Source organism: Mesoplodon bidens, assembly GCF_964165515.1.
Source record: "Mesoplodon bidens genome assembly, chromosome: 10".
Taxonomy (NCBI): domain Eukaryota; kingdom Metazoa; phylum Chordata; class Mammalia; order Artiodactyla; family Ziphiidae; genus Mesoplodon; species Mesoplodon bidens.
Genome location: NC_138172.1, coordinates 74793159 through 74808729, shown reverse-complemented (window position 1 = coordinate 74808729; position 15571 = coordinate 74793159). Strand labels below are relative to the sequence as shown.

At 40.4% G+C, this 15571-nt stretch overlaps 2 protein-coding genes across 6 annotated transcripts in view; one reads left to right on the top strand and one right to left on the bottom strand.

The window, feature by feature from the left end:
• POLH (DNA polymerase eta) overlaps positions 1-6622 on the bottom strand; it is a 30957-nt gene extending 24335 nt beyond the window's left edge. The window contains exons 1-4 of one of the 3 annotated variants that reach the window (XM_081245834.1): positions 6376-6622; positions 3234-3374; positions 2862-2996; positions 1072-1199 (exon numbers count right to left, since the gene is read on the bottom strand). In XM_081245834.1, coding sequence (XP_081101960.1) covers positions 1072-1199; positions 2862-2996; positions 3234-3370 — 400 coding nt within the window. In that variant the 5' untranslated portion in view covers positions 3371-3374; positions 6376-6622. The other 2 variants (XM_081245833.1, XM_081245835.1) reach the window with 2 other exon arrangements.
• Positions 6623-6770: 148 nt separating this feature from the next.
• XPO5 (exportin 5) overlaps positions 6771-15571 on the top strand; it is a 48596-nt gene continuing 39795 nt past the window's right edge. For all 3 annotated transcript variants that reach the window (XM_081245831.1, XM_081245832.1, XM_081245830.1), the window contains exons 1-7: positions 6771-7066; positions 8472-8593; positions 9490-9562; positions 10740-10877; positions 11041-11223; positions 14404-14430; positions 14976-15161. In XM_081245831.1, coding sequence (XP_081101957.1) covers positions 6962-7066; positions 8472-8593; positions 9490-9562; positions 10740-10877; positions 11041-11223; positions 14404-14430; positions 14976-15161 — 834 coding nt within the window. In that variant the 5' untranslated portion in view covers positions 6771-6961. The remainder of the gene's footprint in view (positions 7067-8471; positions 8594-9489; positions 9563-10739; positions 10878-11040; positions 11224-14403; positions 14431-14975; positions 15162-15571) is intronic.

Genomic DNA, 15571 nt, shown 5'->3' with positions numbered 1-15571 from the left:
CTTAAAAAGCACAAGTTTTAAAAGCGCACGTTATATAAGTCAGACAGAGAAAGACAAATACTGTGTTATCACTTATATGTGGAATCTAAAAAATAAATGAATTAATACAAAAAAACCGGAACAGACTCACAGATATAGAGAACAAACTAGTGGTTACCAGTGAGGAGAGGGGAGGGGAAGGGGCAAGATAGGGGTAGGGGTTTTAGAGATACAAAATACTGTGCATAAAATAAATAAGCAATAAGGATATATTATGCAGCGATTATTTTATAATAACTTTAAATGGAGTATAATCTATAAAAATATTGAATCACTATGTTGTACCCCTGACAGTAATATAATAGTAAATCAACTATATTTCAACAAATAAATAAATAATAAATGAAAAATAATAGCAGACAAATAAAAATAATTAAAAGCACATGTACAAAGCAACACTGTACAATTTACAAAGACATATACATATTTAAGAAGATATACATCAGGGAGTGCCAGAGGGTTTGTGGGGTAGGAAGGGAGAAGGGGGAATCACTATGAAGGGGAAAAGAAGTAAAGTAAAATGAGAGAGGCCTTGAACAGCCCATCGATGACATTATCCTGAGAACTGATTAGAAATTTTGAGTAATTCAACTCCCTGTTGTTTAGGTCCCCTTAAAAAAGCTCACTCTTCTTATGAACCAAGCTACAATAATATAAATTAACCTACAAATAATGGGAGTGCTCAGTCAGCCTTCTACTGATAACTTTAACCTGCCCTAGTTATGTCTGAAGAGAAACGATGTTAATACAGATTTCACAGCTTCTCAACATCCATATACCTGGAAAGATAAGAGAATTTGTATATCCTTCCATGTGAGTCCTTGTGATTCATTCACATTGTAGTTTAAGTTTCCTTTCAATCAATCCAAGAAGGAGAAGTGTGACCAAGCAAAGCAGGTTCCAAAGGCAGGAAGCAGAAGCAACATGGTGCTATGCAAGTACCTTTCTGAACAGTCCCTTCTGCTGTTGTAGGGCTTTGAGGCAACCCTTCAATGTAGGTGGTTGGCAACAAGTCTGCTGAGAGAGGCTGACCTTGGAGCTTTTGCAGTCTCTCTTGTACAGCACTGGTCAGGTCTACATAAGCCTCATCAATGCTGGCACGTTCAATCACAGCAAAACGAGACATTACCTCCATCACTTCCACACTGGCTTCCCGGTACCTAAGAGCATGAGAGCACAATATACTCACACACATACAGAGCAAGGAAAGGATGCTCTATTGCAGTAGTTGGTGTTCTTTCACAGACTCTTAAGTAAATCACTCCAAGGTATTTTTAAGAATATTTGATTAAGTATATATATGTTTCTACAAATCATATTTTTATTTTTATTTTTATAACCTGGCATCTCAGGTTAATTATTAAAATAATAATTTTAAATTACCAGGTCTTTATTAATAACTCTCTGGTCTACAAACTTATTCCTAAATTTTCTAAAACTGCCTTTGTTCATTATTTGATGACGATTTTTTTTTTTTTTTTTTCTTTTTGCGGTATGCGGGCCTCTCACCGTTGTGGCCTCTCCCGTTGCGGAGCACAGGCTCCGGATGCGCAGGCCCAGCGGCCATGGCTCACGGGCCCAGCCGCTCCGCGGCACATGGGATCATCCCAGACCGGGGCACGAACCCGTATCCCCTGCATCGGCAGGCGGACTCTCAACCACTGCGCCACCAGGGAGGCCCCGATGACGATTTTAAGAGTAAAATAAATGATCCAGTTTTAAGTTGGTGGCATGCGGCTTTTCAAAATCACACTCTGAAGTCAACTATATTTCTGGGAAGTTACACTGTCTTTCCCAGCATAAAATTCTATTCAATACAATGTAGCATATGTCCATTAGCTGAATTAATTCTACTTTAGGGTTACAGTATTAATCTTCAGTCAAATCTGTCTTCTTTTCTGGCAATAATCCCAATGTGAGGTTGGCTATGACACTCCACCTTTAGATTTCTAATTGATAGGTGAATTCAGGAGTATCTCAAGTCCCAAGTCAAAGCATGATCCCTACACACACCACCCCACACAGTATAGTGTACTGTGAGAATGTGGAGATCTGAACATGAATCCTCAGTCTTCCACTTGCCAACTATGTGAACTTAAATTATTTAACCTCTCTCAATTGGTCCCTCATCTGTGTGTGGGGGTGTGGTGTGGGGGGGATAATATTAGAACCTTCCTTATAACAATGTGAGATTTAAGAGACACTGCCAATGAAGAATTTAATACAGTGCCTGGCATATGACATATGTTCACTATACACTAGCTATTAGGATTATTATAATGACTGGGGCTTATATCTACTTCTAACTTGGCTATGCCTATACTTATGCCTCCCATTCCAAGGCTAACTTTCTAAAATCTGGGCAGAGATAGCTCAGTTCAAAAACAGAGAAATTAAGCTTCTTTGGGACTGTTCAATTCTGGCAAATAGTTCTATATATTGCACTAGAATGTGAGTTTGACTCAGCCTTCTCTGGAAAAACTCTTATTAGTTTCACAGTCAATTTAATTACTTCAAACATTTCAGACTTTTGGCCTGAGAACATGGGAAGTGGAATTAAGTTTTAATTATAACAACCAATTTTTAAATAATTAAGGAACTGAAAGGGTATTAAGGGTGGCAATTATTATAGGTAATAATGATTCTGAACTGTTCCTAAAACGCAATATTAAAATCTGTTTTCATTCCACACTGAAAATTTAGCTGACTAAAGGGAACTTTTTCAGATGTTATTTACATAAAACGAATTAGAAACATGAGTTCCTAGCCTCATGAAATGCTTCCAACTCTTCCATTCCCCTTAAACAAACTTTTCTTCTTACTTGGTGAGGTTAGCTTTTCCATGGGACTCATGAACTTGTGCCAGTAGAAGATCGGGACATAACTTCTTAGCATCATCTGCCCACATGTATCTAGTGACCCCAAATGCACGAGCTTCATAACTTACTGCAACGATTCTAAGGTTAGGAAAAAAGGGGAAGAGAAAAATATTACATGATCACAAGCAAAAATAATTAAAATTTAACATGATGAATAGGTTATAAACATAATAGTAGAAACATTTTTGTCACTGATACTACTATTTATTCTCAAACACAGCCGTTCAGAACCCTCAAAAACAGGACCTAGCATAGTGCCATGTATTCTTATAGATTAAAACAGTAGTTGAGAGTTACAATAACTATGATACATACCCACCACCCTTCCATGATTTGTACTGTACAACTGCACAAGGCTTATTCCTCAAATGAGGATTTTGCCGCTGTTCCACTTGAACAAAAAAACAGTCCATGTCCACTAGAGTAACTACCCGGTCTTGTCCATTAGCCATTTTTCTGTAAGACAATATTTTATGGACAGTTAGAAAGGATATTGAATAAAAAGTGACAAAGAAAATAATACTTCCATTCTTCCACTGTTGAATTACCATAACCATGGGAACATGGAAACTAACAATAATGAAACAGGCATTTTCATATACTGCTGGCAGGAAAATAATAAACTGATACAACTTTAGAAAGGTAATAAATATTGAAAGCTTTAAAGAATACCCATCCCCCCAAAGAACTGAACACTTCACAAAAGAAGATATACAAATAGTCAACAGGCACATGAAAATGGCTCAACATCATTAGTCATAGGGAAATGCAAATTAAAACCACAATGCACGTCAATGGAGGGATAAAGTCAACAGTTAACCTAGTTGATAGACAAATCTCAAATATAAGTTCAGGGAAAAGAGAAGCAGAAAATGATATATAATATCAAAGCATTCATGTGAATTTTTAAAACTTTTTATTTTAAAATACTTTTACACTTACAGAAAAGTTGCAAATATAGTAGGGTTCTCCTATACCCAGTTTCCCCTAATGCTAACATTTTATACAGCACAATTATCAAAACTAAAGAATGAACATTAGTATAATATTCACACTACAAACTTTACTTGAATTTTACCAGTTATTCCACTAATGTTCATTTTTGGTTCCAGGATCCAGCTTAGGATCCAGTCTTAGTCATCACGTCTCCTTAGTCTTCTCCAATCTGTGACACTTCATGTTTTTCATGACCTTGACACTTTTGAAGGGAACTACTCAGTTGCTTTGAGAATCTCTCTCAGTTTAGGTTTGTCTGTCGTTTTCTCTTGATTAGACTGAGGTTATGCATTTTTAGCAAGAATATTATGGAAGGGTTCTGCTTTTCTCAGTGTATCATGTTGAGAGGTAGGTACATGATGTCGCTGTGTGTTAATACTGGTGATGTTAAGCATATCATTTAGTTGAGATAGTGTTTGCTAGGTTTCTCACTGTAAAGTTACTATTTTTTCCTTTCTTAGGAGAGATACTTTGAGACTATGCAAATACCCTGTTTCTCCTCAAACTTTCAACCACTAAGCACCCATCAGTGGATCTGGTCTGTCACAATTACTTTGTGATTTTCTAAAGGTGATTTTCTATCCATTCATGTAAATTTTTGAAGGCAAAAAGAAAACAATACTACATACTATTTGTAGACAGACATATATAAAGGTATGGATGCTAGACTGAAAGAACAAACCTTATACACAGTGAATACGGACTAACGTTTTCATTTAACATTGTTAGAAATCTAAAAGAAGGATTCAGTAAACTAAAGCAGTGGCTCTGCAAACTTTGCACAGATTAGACTCACCTAGGAACCTTTAATACTATTGATTTCTGGCTTCTACCACCAGACATGTAACTTAATGGGTATGGGTGTGACCTGGCCATCATGATTTTTAAAAGCTCTCTCTAATAAGCTCTCTCTCTCTCTCTCTCATGATTTTTATTTATTTATTTATTTATTTGCGGTACGCGGGCCTCTCACTGTTGTGGCCTCTCCCGTTGCGGAGCACAGGCTCCGGACGCGCAAGCTCAGCGGCCGTGGCTCACGGGCCCAGCCGCTCCGCAGCATGTGGGATCTTCCCGGACCGGGGCACGAACCCGTGTCCCCTGCATCGGCAGGCGGACTCTCGACCATTGCACCACCAGGGAAGCCCCCTCTCATGATTTTTTTTTTTTTTTTTTTTTTTTTTTTGCGGTACGCGGGCCTCTCACTGCTGTGGCCTCTCCCGTTGCGGAGCACAGGCTCCAGACGCGCAGGCTCAGCGGCCATGGCTCATGGACCCAGGCGCTCCGCGGCATGTGGGATCCTCCCGGATCGGGGCACGAACCCGTGTCCCCTGCATCGGCAGGCGGACTCTCAACCACTGCGCCACCAGGGAAGCCCTCTCATGATTTTTAAAAGCAGAGATTGAAAACCACTGACTTAAAGTAAATAAGATATTTGTGGAAACACAGTAATTCATGATTTAAATATGAGAGAACACAGGTTATACAGTTGAGTAAGCACTCAACTGTATTCTTTTTTTTAAAAAAGTGTCAAAAATTAACATTCACCCTGAAAAAAGTGTCATGCAACTACAAAGCTGGAAGATTAGGGGAAAGAAAATGATGAATTCAAAAACTCAGAGTATTCAAGGCATTAATTCCTTACAAATTCCACTCACCTAAAACAGGCAGAACGTAATAATTTAAACATTTATAAGTTAAAACCATAACATGCCAGAAATCACTTTACCTTGAAATGGCTTTTGTACAGTCCTGGAACAGATAACGCCAAATTAAAAATAGTAAATGCATTGTCACACACACACACCCAGGTTAAGTACCATATTAGATACAAACACTAGAAGTGGAGTATGAACAGGGAGCAAGGATTTAAGTACAGCAAACATTTCCTAAATATACAACACCAAAACGGATATTCAGATTTTAACTGTTCTAGTTTTCAGTTTATGTATTTTGCTGGAGAAAGCAAGAGTTTTTTAAAGATGAAAAATGAAACATACTCTCTGCCAAAACCCTCCTTTGGGAATAAGGATTACACTATTTTGAAGTCATATAAATATTATATATATATAATATACATATATATTTCATATATATGATATATATATAGCACTTCAAATGATCAAAACTGTACAAACCTTCGGTATTTGCAATTATTCATCATTAACGATCTCGATTTACCCCAATCTTTACAAAACAAGTTTGGTGCCAATCAGGTGATAACACACCCAAGGAAAATACGTACAGGTGAAGAGGGAGGTTTAAGAGCTACCATGTTTTTTCCACAAGAAAAATCCTCTTAAGAGGCAATACCAGGGCCTTTTCTCTCTGTGAGCAAGTATTTCTATTTCATGTAATTTCGGCCCAATGTTGTCCCCAGTCACTGCTATATTATACAACCAATAGCCAAGGCAACATGAAAAGTCTAAAAACAGAGATACAGAACGGTTCTAAATTCTCTTACCAATGTGACAACACTTGGCAAAACCGCCACCAGCGGACGCCACCGATGCTGGACTCAGTGTCCACTGGAAGGACGATGAAGTGATCTTGAATATCCGTCCCCTTTCCGGGAACGGATCAGTCGGTTTCGAAAGAGATTTATTACCGGCAACGACGGAGAAAAGGACCTAGGCGCGCAGACGATCCTCGCCCTGGCAGCAGCCGGCACAGCCGGGCGGGTCCAGCCTTAGCCACCGAGATCTGCGCACAGCCTTCCCGACAATTAATCGCCGCGCGCGCCGCCGAGGGCCGTTGACGCGCCTGCGCACCGCGGCCCCTAAGTCTCTCGCTCCGCCCACCAAAGAGCAACCGTCAAAAGGAAGTCGCCACTTCCGCGGGCGCATGCGTACTGGAGGGTCGGGCGCGTGCGCAGCGCTGGCTTTTTCCCGGCTGGGTCTTCTGCGGCTCCCGCTCCTCCTCCCGCTCCCCACCGTCCCCCTTAAGCCCGCCGCGGCCGGGTACCCGCCTGTGGTCCCGCCAACGGAGCGGTGTGTGCCTCGTGCTTCCGGGACGTCCGTGGTGCACGCTTGCGGCGCGTGGCACTAGTCATGTCGATGGATCAAGTGAACGCGCTGTGCGAGCAGCTGGTGAAAGCGGTGACGATCATGATGGACCCCAGCTCCACCCAGCGCTACCGGCTAGAAGCCCTCAAGGTAGCTGGAGTCTGTCGCCCCGGGCCTGCTCCGAGACCCTCCCCCAGCCCCAGCCGTACCGGCGCAGCCCACGACCCTGGCCGTCTCCCGCCCACGCGGCCCCTGGACCTCGGTCCCCAACCCCTGGGGGCCCTCCCCTCGCCGCTTTCCGCGCCTCTTCCCACTCCCCGCCTTCTGTGCTCGCCGCGCCTGCCCTTCTCCCGGGACGCTCTCGTCCCTAGCTCTCTGTGGCCGTCTCATCTCACCACCACTTCCCACTGCCCTCTCCTCCCCCTTCGCCACTTCTGTTTACTCTTCTCCGTACCACGACCCCCTCCACAGCCGGCTGCACCCACTTTATTCCCTCAAACCCCACATCCCTGCATCCCCTCGCTTTCCCGTGGCGCACGTGTCCAACCCGTGTCCAACCCGTCCCCAACACCGGCCACATTCTTTATAGTCTCCGCTGCACTAAACGTTTCCTTGCTGACCCACTCCTGACCCGCTCTAACCGAGCTCCAGCCCCTCTAGTGCCCCCTTACTTAACACCCTTACACCTCTCTATAACCCACTTCTGTGTCTTGGGTATTTCTGGCCTAATTCTCACCCCCCCCCATGTTTTTTATTGTGCGATATTCTTAGGCTGTTTTGCGCAAAGATGAACTTCTACCACTTACTTTGCATTTTAACAAGGGTCTTTTGGTTTCCTGAAAGTAGTTTTCTTGACTGTCGGACGCTCTGCTACCGGGACTGACTCTTGTGGTGTAATTTGGGAATGCTAATACAAAACCAATGGGGATGCTAATACAATTCGAGTTTATTTCCCCATCAAACAATGTATGTGGGCTGTGAGAAATGATCTCTAGGAAGAAGTATTTGTGCCGTGCGTATTTTAAGAGATGTAACTTCATAAAGTAGAGTGAGCATCACTTGGAGGAAACTTTACAATATATAGATGTATGCCACAGGATTTGGAATCAGAAATATTTGGGTTCTATTAGTTTCTCTTTTACTATGAAATATTAAAGATAGACACAAAAGTAAAATATTGCAGTGGTCTTGTGTATACCTAAACTCAGCAGCTGTAAAGATTTTACCACATTTGCTTTATCCCTCCCCCCACCAAAGATTTTTAAAGCAAATCCTAGAAATTGTCATTTTACCTGTATACTTCAGGGGTGTATCTCTAACAATTTTTTACTCATTTACGTCAAATTTATTTTTTCTAACACTAATTGGCCATTGCATGGGAAATCTGGAACTATCAAAGTGAAAGGAATGTTTATCAGTTCTTTATTCATATAATATTGATCTAGATTTTGCAGCTTAAAAATATAGCTCAGGTTGGAGTTGAAGATGAATTTTTTTTTTTAGTCCACACTCTCTCTTGGCTCCTAAGGAAAACACTAACTTTTCTTCTTTTCAGTTTTGTGAGGAGTTTAAAGAAAAGTGCCCTATATGTGTCCCCTGTGGCTTGCGGTTGGCTGAGAAAACACAAATTGCCATCGTCAGACATTTTGGCCTTCAGATCCTGGAACACGTTGTCAAGTAAGGAGCTTTTGGTACCACTGAAGTGTGTGAGAGAGCAAATCTTTATTCCTTGTATAACTCATAGAGGTACTGTTTAGATGAGTAGAAAAGAGCAATCCCCAGGGAGAAAGGAATGATTCCTGAGAGGTTATCACAACCTCACGGGAGCTCTCATTCAGAACTTAACCTTTCTCAAGTTTCTTCATCTGTGTAAAGTGCATGGTACATACTAAGCATTCTGCAAATATTAGCTCATAGTCATTTAGCTAGCATTTATTGAGCTCCTAATATATGCCAGCAGACCTCAGAGTTTTTTTAGAATAATGCAGTGTATAGGTAAATGAATCTCTGATTAGGCAACATGCCTTTAATTTCTTTTCTTCTTTTCTTTTTTAAGTTTGAGTGTGAATGGCAAATTCTAAGCAAGATTATATGAGAATAACTGAAAACCCTTCCTACTTGAGTCTCCTACTCCCAGTGCCTATCAGAAGAATCAGCTTTTAAGATTTAGCCACAGTTTTTCTGGAATTGTGCTATTACTTCCCTAAGCCAGTTCAGAAAGGAAGTTAGTGTTTTCAAATTCTATTTTCTGAAAATCAGCTACATTGTTGCAGTTGTCCCAGGTACATATTTGCTTTTGGTCTGTCAATAAGATCAAGGGGAAAAGCTCATCTGTGCACAGATCCTATGTGGATTCTAATTAATGGACTACTGCCTATATAAAACTTTTTTTCTGTTAGCATTTTGGTTAAATGTGGACTGTTTCTGTCCATTCTTTGAAGGATACCAAAATCCAAAGTATAGTTTCTTAATGAAATCACCAGCATAATTTTAACACAGGAATCAAAGCTAATCTCTTCTGAAGAGAAGACTTCTAATTTGGTTCTGTTGACTTTATGCATTTTGGTGGCCAGGTTTCGGTGGAACAGCATGTCTCGATTGGAGAAGGTCTATCTGAAGAACAGTGTCATGGAGCTGATTGCAAATGTAAGGAATGGTTGGTTGGAAGTCTTGTGTTTCCGAGGTAGTTTAGACAAAGTGTGACTTTTCCAATGTAGCATTTGTGTAAAAATTCACTGCTTCTACATAGGTCAAACAGCATGCTTTATATAATATTAAATGTTACCTTCAAGATAAAAAGAACCACCATCACTAGAAATCACAGTTCATCATGTTTCTCTTACTGGATTTAATTAATCCCTTATGTGTTGACTTCTGTTTTTAAAATTATGAAGACAGGGCAGAGAGATTAAACATTTTCAGCAAATGAGTAAGAGTCTTAGATTAATCAATTCTAAATTAGATTACACTTTGCTATTTGTTTCCTTTTATTCTAAAGCGAATTACTTTATGATATTAGCAATAAAAAGTATGCTGAATGAGTTTGTTTCAGGAGTTAGCATATGACTTTGAACATGTTTAGAATCCATAGCCTTTTATGTCTGTTTCACAAAGGGCATGAAAAGGGGAATTCAGTGGGAACAGATGTATATGTATGACTGATTCACTTTGTTATAAAGCAGAAACTAATTTAAAAAAAATAAAATAAAAAAAAAGAAAAGGGGAATTCACACCCCTTTTCCTCCTCAAAGTCTAGTGTAGTTAATAGAAAAAAAAAATATTCCCTTCAAAATTATTAACTTAGCTAGCTAAGGATCTGTATTTTATTAATTCTGGGGAAACTTGATAGAAGTCACAATTCATTAGTCTTGATATCAAACTTCAGAAGAGAGTCCCAGTAATGGTCTTTCTGTATCTTCTAATACTAGAACTGTTGGTAAAATATTCAGTTGCTCCTTATTGTCCCACTTTATCAGCCTCTCAATGTGTTCCTTATTTCCATACTTTTCCACCCTGGCCCTCTTACAAAATGAAAACAGTCAATATGAGAGTCTCTTCAGTTTGTAAAGGAGAAGAGCGGTGATGTCTTCCTTGCTCCATGAGACAGCCATTTTATTAGCTGATGCAACCCTCTGTTAAGCTTTAAGTGGGAAGGATGATCAGTGAGAATTTCAGGACAGGTGACTCAGATATGGAGAACAGGTTTGTTTATTCTGTTTAGTTTAAAAGTAGGCCTGCTCATGAGTTTCGTACACTTTTACAGCCCACTTTTCCCCTTGAATTCAGTCTTGCAGACCTCTTAATATCTCTTATTCTTTTTCAGGGAACACTGAACATTTTGGAAGAGGAGAACCATATTAAAGATGTTCTGTCTCGAATTGTAGTAGAAATGATCAAGCGGGAGTGGCCACAGCACTGGCCTGACATGCTGATAGAACTGGACATTCTTTCCAAACAAGGGGTATGTAGTACAGCTGTATCAATCCAGGTTTTTGTTTTTGTTTGCTCTGCAGGGATTTTTTGCTTGGTTGGTTTGTCTTGTCAGCAGAAAAGAGCCTTTGGTCACATTTATAATGAAAAACATATTTCAGTTTCATTTAACTACCTTCTCTCTATTGGTATAGGAAACACAGACAGAATTAGTGATGTTCATCCTTTTGCGACTGGCAGAGGATGTAGTGACCTTTCAGACGCTTCCCCCTCAAAGACGAAGGGATATCCAGCAAACATTAACCCAGAACATGGAAAGAATCTTCACTTTTCTTCTTAACACACTTCAAGAAAATGTAAACAAGTACCAACAAGTGGTAAGGGATAAATACCACCTCCCTGAAGTTCTATTTTCTAATATGAGTGGGTTTGTTTGTTTTTTACAGTTAATCCTTTAGCAAGAAACTAGGGTGTTCAGTTTAGTAAATGGAACGGCTGTTTTATAAGCAAAAAAGAAACAAAGATGACAGGAAAAACTGGAATTAATTTTCTAAGAAGCTCAATTCAATGAGTTTCCATACCTACCAGAAAAAAATAATTCCTTTTATAGTAAGAAAATTCCTAAGAAAATAGCATAAAAATGAAGGTTAATTTCTTTCTTTGTTTGTTTAGTTTATTTTTAAAATTTTGGCCATGCCGCGCAGCTTGCGGGATCTCAGTTCCCTGACCAAGGATTGAACCCGGGTCACGTCAGTGAAAGCACCGAATCCTAACCACTAGACCACCAAGGAACTCCCTGAAGGTTAATTCTTAATATTTGAAAACCCAGATTCCTGATAGGTCAGGATAGTATCCCTGTTAAATTTCGATGTCCCATTTAGTCTTGTTCCCTTTTGCAGTGGAAACTGTGCCAAGTTTTATTAATCTTGATTACATGATTCCTGGTATTTCTTCCTGATGAGGTTTTTCTTCTGCAGAAAAAGGCAAACCAGATACTGTCTTTCCAATCATTGCCATTTTTAGCAGAGAGCCTTTAGAAGAAGGCCGTGTGAAAGTTAATCTAGTACCGTGGTTCTCAAAAGGAGGGGCGATTTTGCCCCCCAGGTTGTCACAACTAGGGGTTGCTCCTGGCCTCTAATGGGTAGAAGCCAGGCACAATGCTAAACATTCTATAATGCCCAGAACAGTCTTCCAAAATAATTTTCTGATCCAAAATGTCAATAGTATTGAGGTTTCAGAACCCTAATGTAGAATCCTCATACATGCTTATTTCACACAAAAAAAATCATTAAAATTTGGGTTGCCAGGGGTTTTCTGCCCCTGACATCTTCCTTAAGTCTATTTTTTCAGGGGAGCACTAGATACTAACACAAATGATGACAAGGTACTATTGGTGTCAGGGTAGGGAGAAACTCACAATGAATACCTAATATATGCTATATACTTTTTTTTTTTAACATCTTTATTGGAGTATAATTGCTTTACAATGGTTATATACTTTTTCTTGCTTTACATGTTATTTAGTCCTCAAAACAACCCTAAGAGTCAGAAAGTATTGTCTCCATATTATGGATGAGGAAACTGAATTTCAGAGAATAATTATTGAAGATCCCCTAATAAATGATTATAGTAGAATTCATGCCCCATTCTTTTTACCAAAATGGACTCTTTCCCCCAAAATATCTCCCCGAGATTTTTTTTTTTTTTTTTTTTTTGCGGTACACGGGCCTCTCACTGTTGTGGCCTCTCCCATTGTGGAGCACAGGCTCCGGACGCGCAGGCTCAGCGGCCATGGCTCACGGGCCCAGCCGCTCCCCGGCATGTGGGACCTTCCCGGACCGGGGCACGAACCCGTGTCCCCTGCATCGACAGGTGGACTCTCAACCCCTGCGCCACCAGGGAAGCCCTCTCCCTGAGATTTTACAAAAGAAAATATCAAAGTATTTGCATTTAAAAACCTATGTGTATTGAGGGTGAAAGAGGTTGGTGTTCTTTGTTTTTTTTTTATTTTTGGCCGCGTTGGGTCTTCATTGCTGCACAGGCTTTCTCTAGTTGTGGCGAGTGGGGGCTACTCTTTGTTGCGGTGCATGGGCTTCTTATTGCGGTGGCTTCTCTTGTTGCAAAGCACGGGCTCTAGGCGTGCAGACCTCAGTAGTTGTGGCTTGCGGGCTCTAGAGTGCCGGCTCAGTAGTTGTGGCGCACGGGCTTAGTTGCTCCGCGGCATATGGGATCTTCCTGGACCAGGGCTCAAACCCGTGTCCCCTGCACTGGCAGGCAGATTCTTAACCACTTTGCCACCAGGGAAGTCCAAAGAGATATTCTTTTCATTTTCCCCTAGGAGATTTAATCCCTAAGAGACATGAACAAATTATGAATGCTTCAGTGCCCTAGAAATCTAGCCAACATGCCAGAGCAGGGCCGGTTGATGATGGTCTGACACAAGTTAGAAGTACATCCACTGGTGTTTTTCTTTAGCCTTGGTGTCCATTATCTCCATCTGTTAAACCAGGCCACCACGACCAGAGTGCACCAAGGGACATCTCTTGTACCTGAAACTTCTCAGTTTCCTCATAGTTCCTTCTCTGCTTCCATCCCTTCACCTTCCCACCTAGGGAGTAGGCTGAATGGTAAACAAGGATGGGATGAGTAGGCTTACTCCTGGCTCCATCACCTGGCTCCTGTACTGGTCCCAGGGGGCAGGAGGATAGGATCCAAATGGGAATGCAGGATTTGTTGGAGGAGATGGTGAAGGCTGGACTTGGCTGTTGTTGCCTCCCTTTCCTTCTTGGGCAGCATCAGTAGATGCTGGTGAGAGGGTTCTACTCATCTCTGCCCCATTAACACCGCTCTTTGACCACTGATGGTGAGGGCTTAATACTTGTTCTTTGTTAGAAAAATTACTTTTTGAAAGTTGAGAAAAGGAATTGTAAAACAAATCCTTTATCATGCTAATGGTGGTAAGTTTTTAAGTACTTCAGGAGTTGTTATTCCTGCTTGTAAAATTATAAATTGTATAATTTACTGAACAGACATTATTTTGGTCTATTTAGCATTTAATATTTTTGTGTTTGTGGTTTTCCTACAGTTATGTCCCTACATGGTCATAAATTGTACTCATTTTAATTTTGTTTCTTGCTTTTTTCCATTAACATTACATCATTTCAGTATACCTTTGCCAGTTATAATTTGTCTCTATTTTAATATAGAAAAAATGCTAATACTTTGATTTAAACTATATTTCTTTCATCACTAGCAATGTTAAGCCTGCTTCACTGTTCATCTGTTAGTTGTATTTCTTTGTAAACTGTGTGCGTTGAAACTGTCTTGTGGATCTTAATGTTCTAGTAGATTTTGTCATATTGCTGAAACTAAAATAACCCGTCATCCTTTGGGAGAATATCAGTTTTGTGTTCTTAGTAAAGTTGTCTTCTTTTCCAAGATTAAAAGTTGAGTATTTAAAAATCATTGTTCAAGGGCCTAGATTATGGGGGTGGAAAGTTATTACATAGCCTTTGCTCTTTAAAAACATTTAGATCCTTATACTTCTTTTCTTTCAGAAGACAGATAATTCTCAGGAGTCAAAGGTAAGAGCTCTTGGTGGAGTTGGAAGGAGGCTTCTTTGAGGCTTTCAGGTACAGGGATGCATATACCTAGTGGAGGGTGACCTCGGCCTTGGTTTTTTTTTGTTTTGCTTTTGTTTTTGGCCGTGCCGTGTGGCTTGTAGGAGCTTTAGTTCCCCGACCAGGGATCAGACCCATACTGTCAGCAGTGAAAGCAAGAAGTCCTATCACTGGACCGCCAGGGAATTCCCTCAGCCTTGGTTTATTTGATCATTGAGCTATGGTGGAAGGGAGTTAAAATGATAATATCTGAGATTTCTTGAAGGACGTAAAATGGCCACACATGCCAATATAGTCTTACTGATGGACATCAAGAATGCCATCATTTGATAAGTGATTGTGTATCAGAAGAAAACCTTTGAGTTGCCTATCAGTAACAGTTGCATGAGTACATTTTGTTGTTTGTTTTTCTTTTTAGAATTAGAAAGTAGAAGGAGCTCGGGTATAATCACAGCTTTCTTGTCTGTTAGTGAGGACTTAATGGCTAAAAGTTACTTCTTTTCATGCAGGCCCAAGCAAACTGTCGAGTAGGAATTGCAGCACTGAATACTCTAGCGGGCTACATTGACTGGGTGTCCATGAGTCACATTACTGCTGAAAACTGTAAACTCCTGGAGATGCTGTGCCTGCTTCTGAACGAACAGGAACTTCAGCTGGGAGCAGCTGAGTGTCTTCTCATTGCAGTCAGCAGGAAAGTAAGTTACCACTTCAGACTGACTTTGACAGTCTCTGAGTGATGCATATGTGTGTTTAATTCCATGTTGTGGTGAAAGACATTTAAAGGTTTGGGGTTTTTTGTTGGTTTTTTTGTTTTACTTGACACCAACTTAATTACCTGCCTCCAACCTTTTGGACAACAGTTTGCCGATATCCTAGGAATCCATTGTCAGGATATATAGAGATTTGTAGGGCTACTTGTTTCTTGAAAGAGCTGTGAATCTTGGTACTTCATGCTTAAGAAACTGTATAAGCGTCATGTTAAAGTTTAAAACTCACATAGTGTTACGTCAAAGAATTGTAGAAGGTGACTATACTGGCTTTATAGCTGTCTTGGCTAACAAATGGGATTGTGACTTTTCTCCGTAAGAATGTTATTTTCAGATGT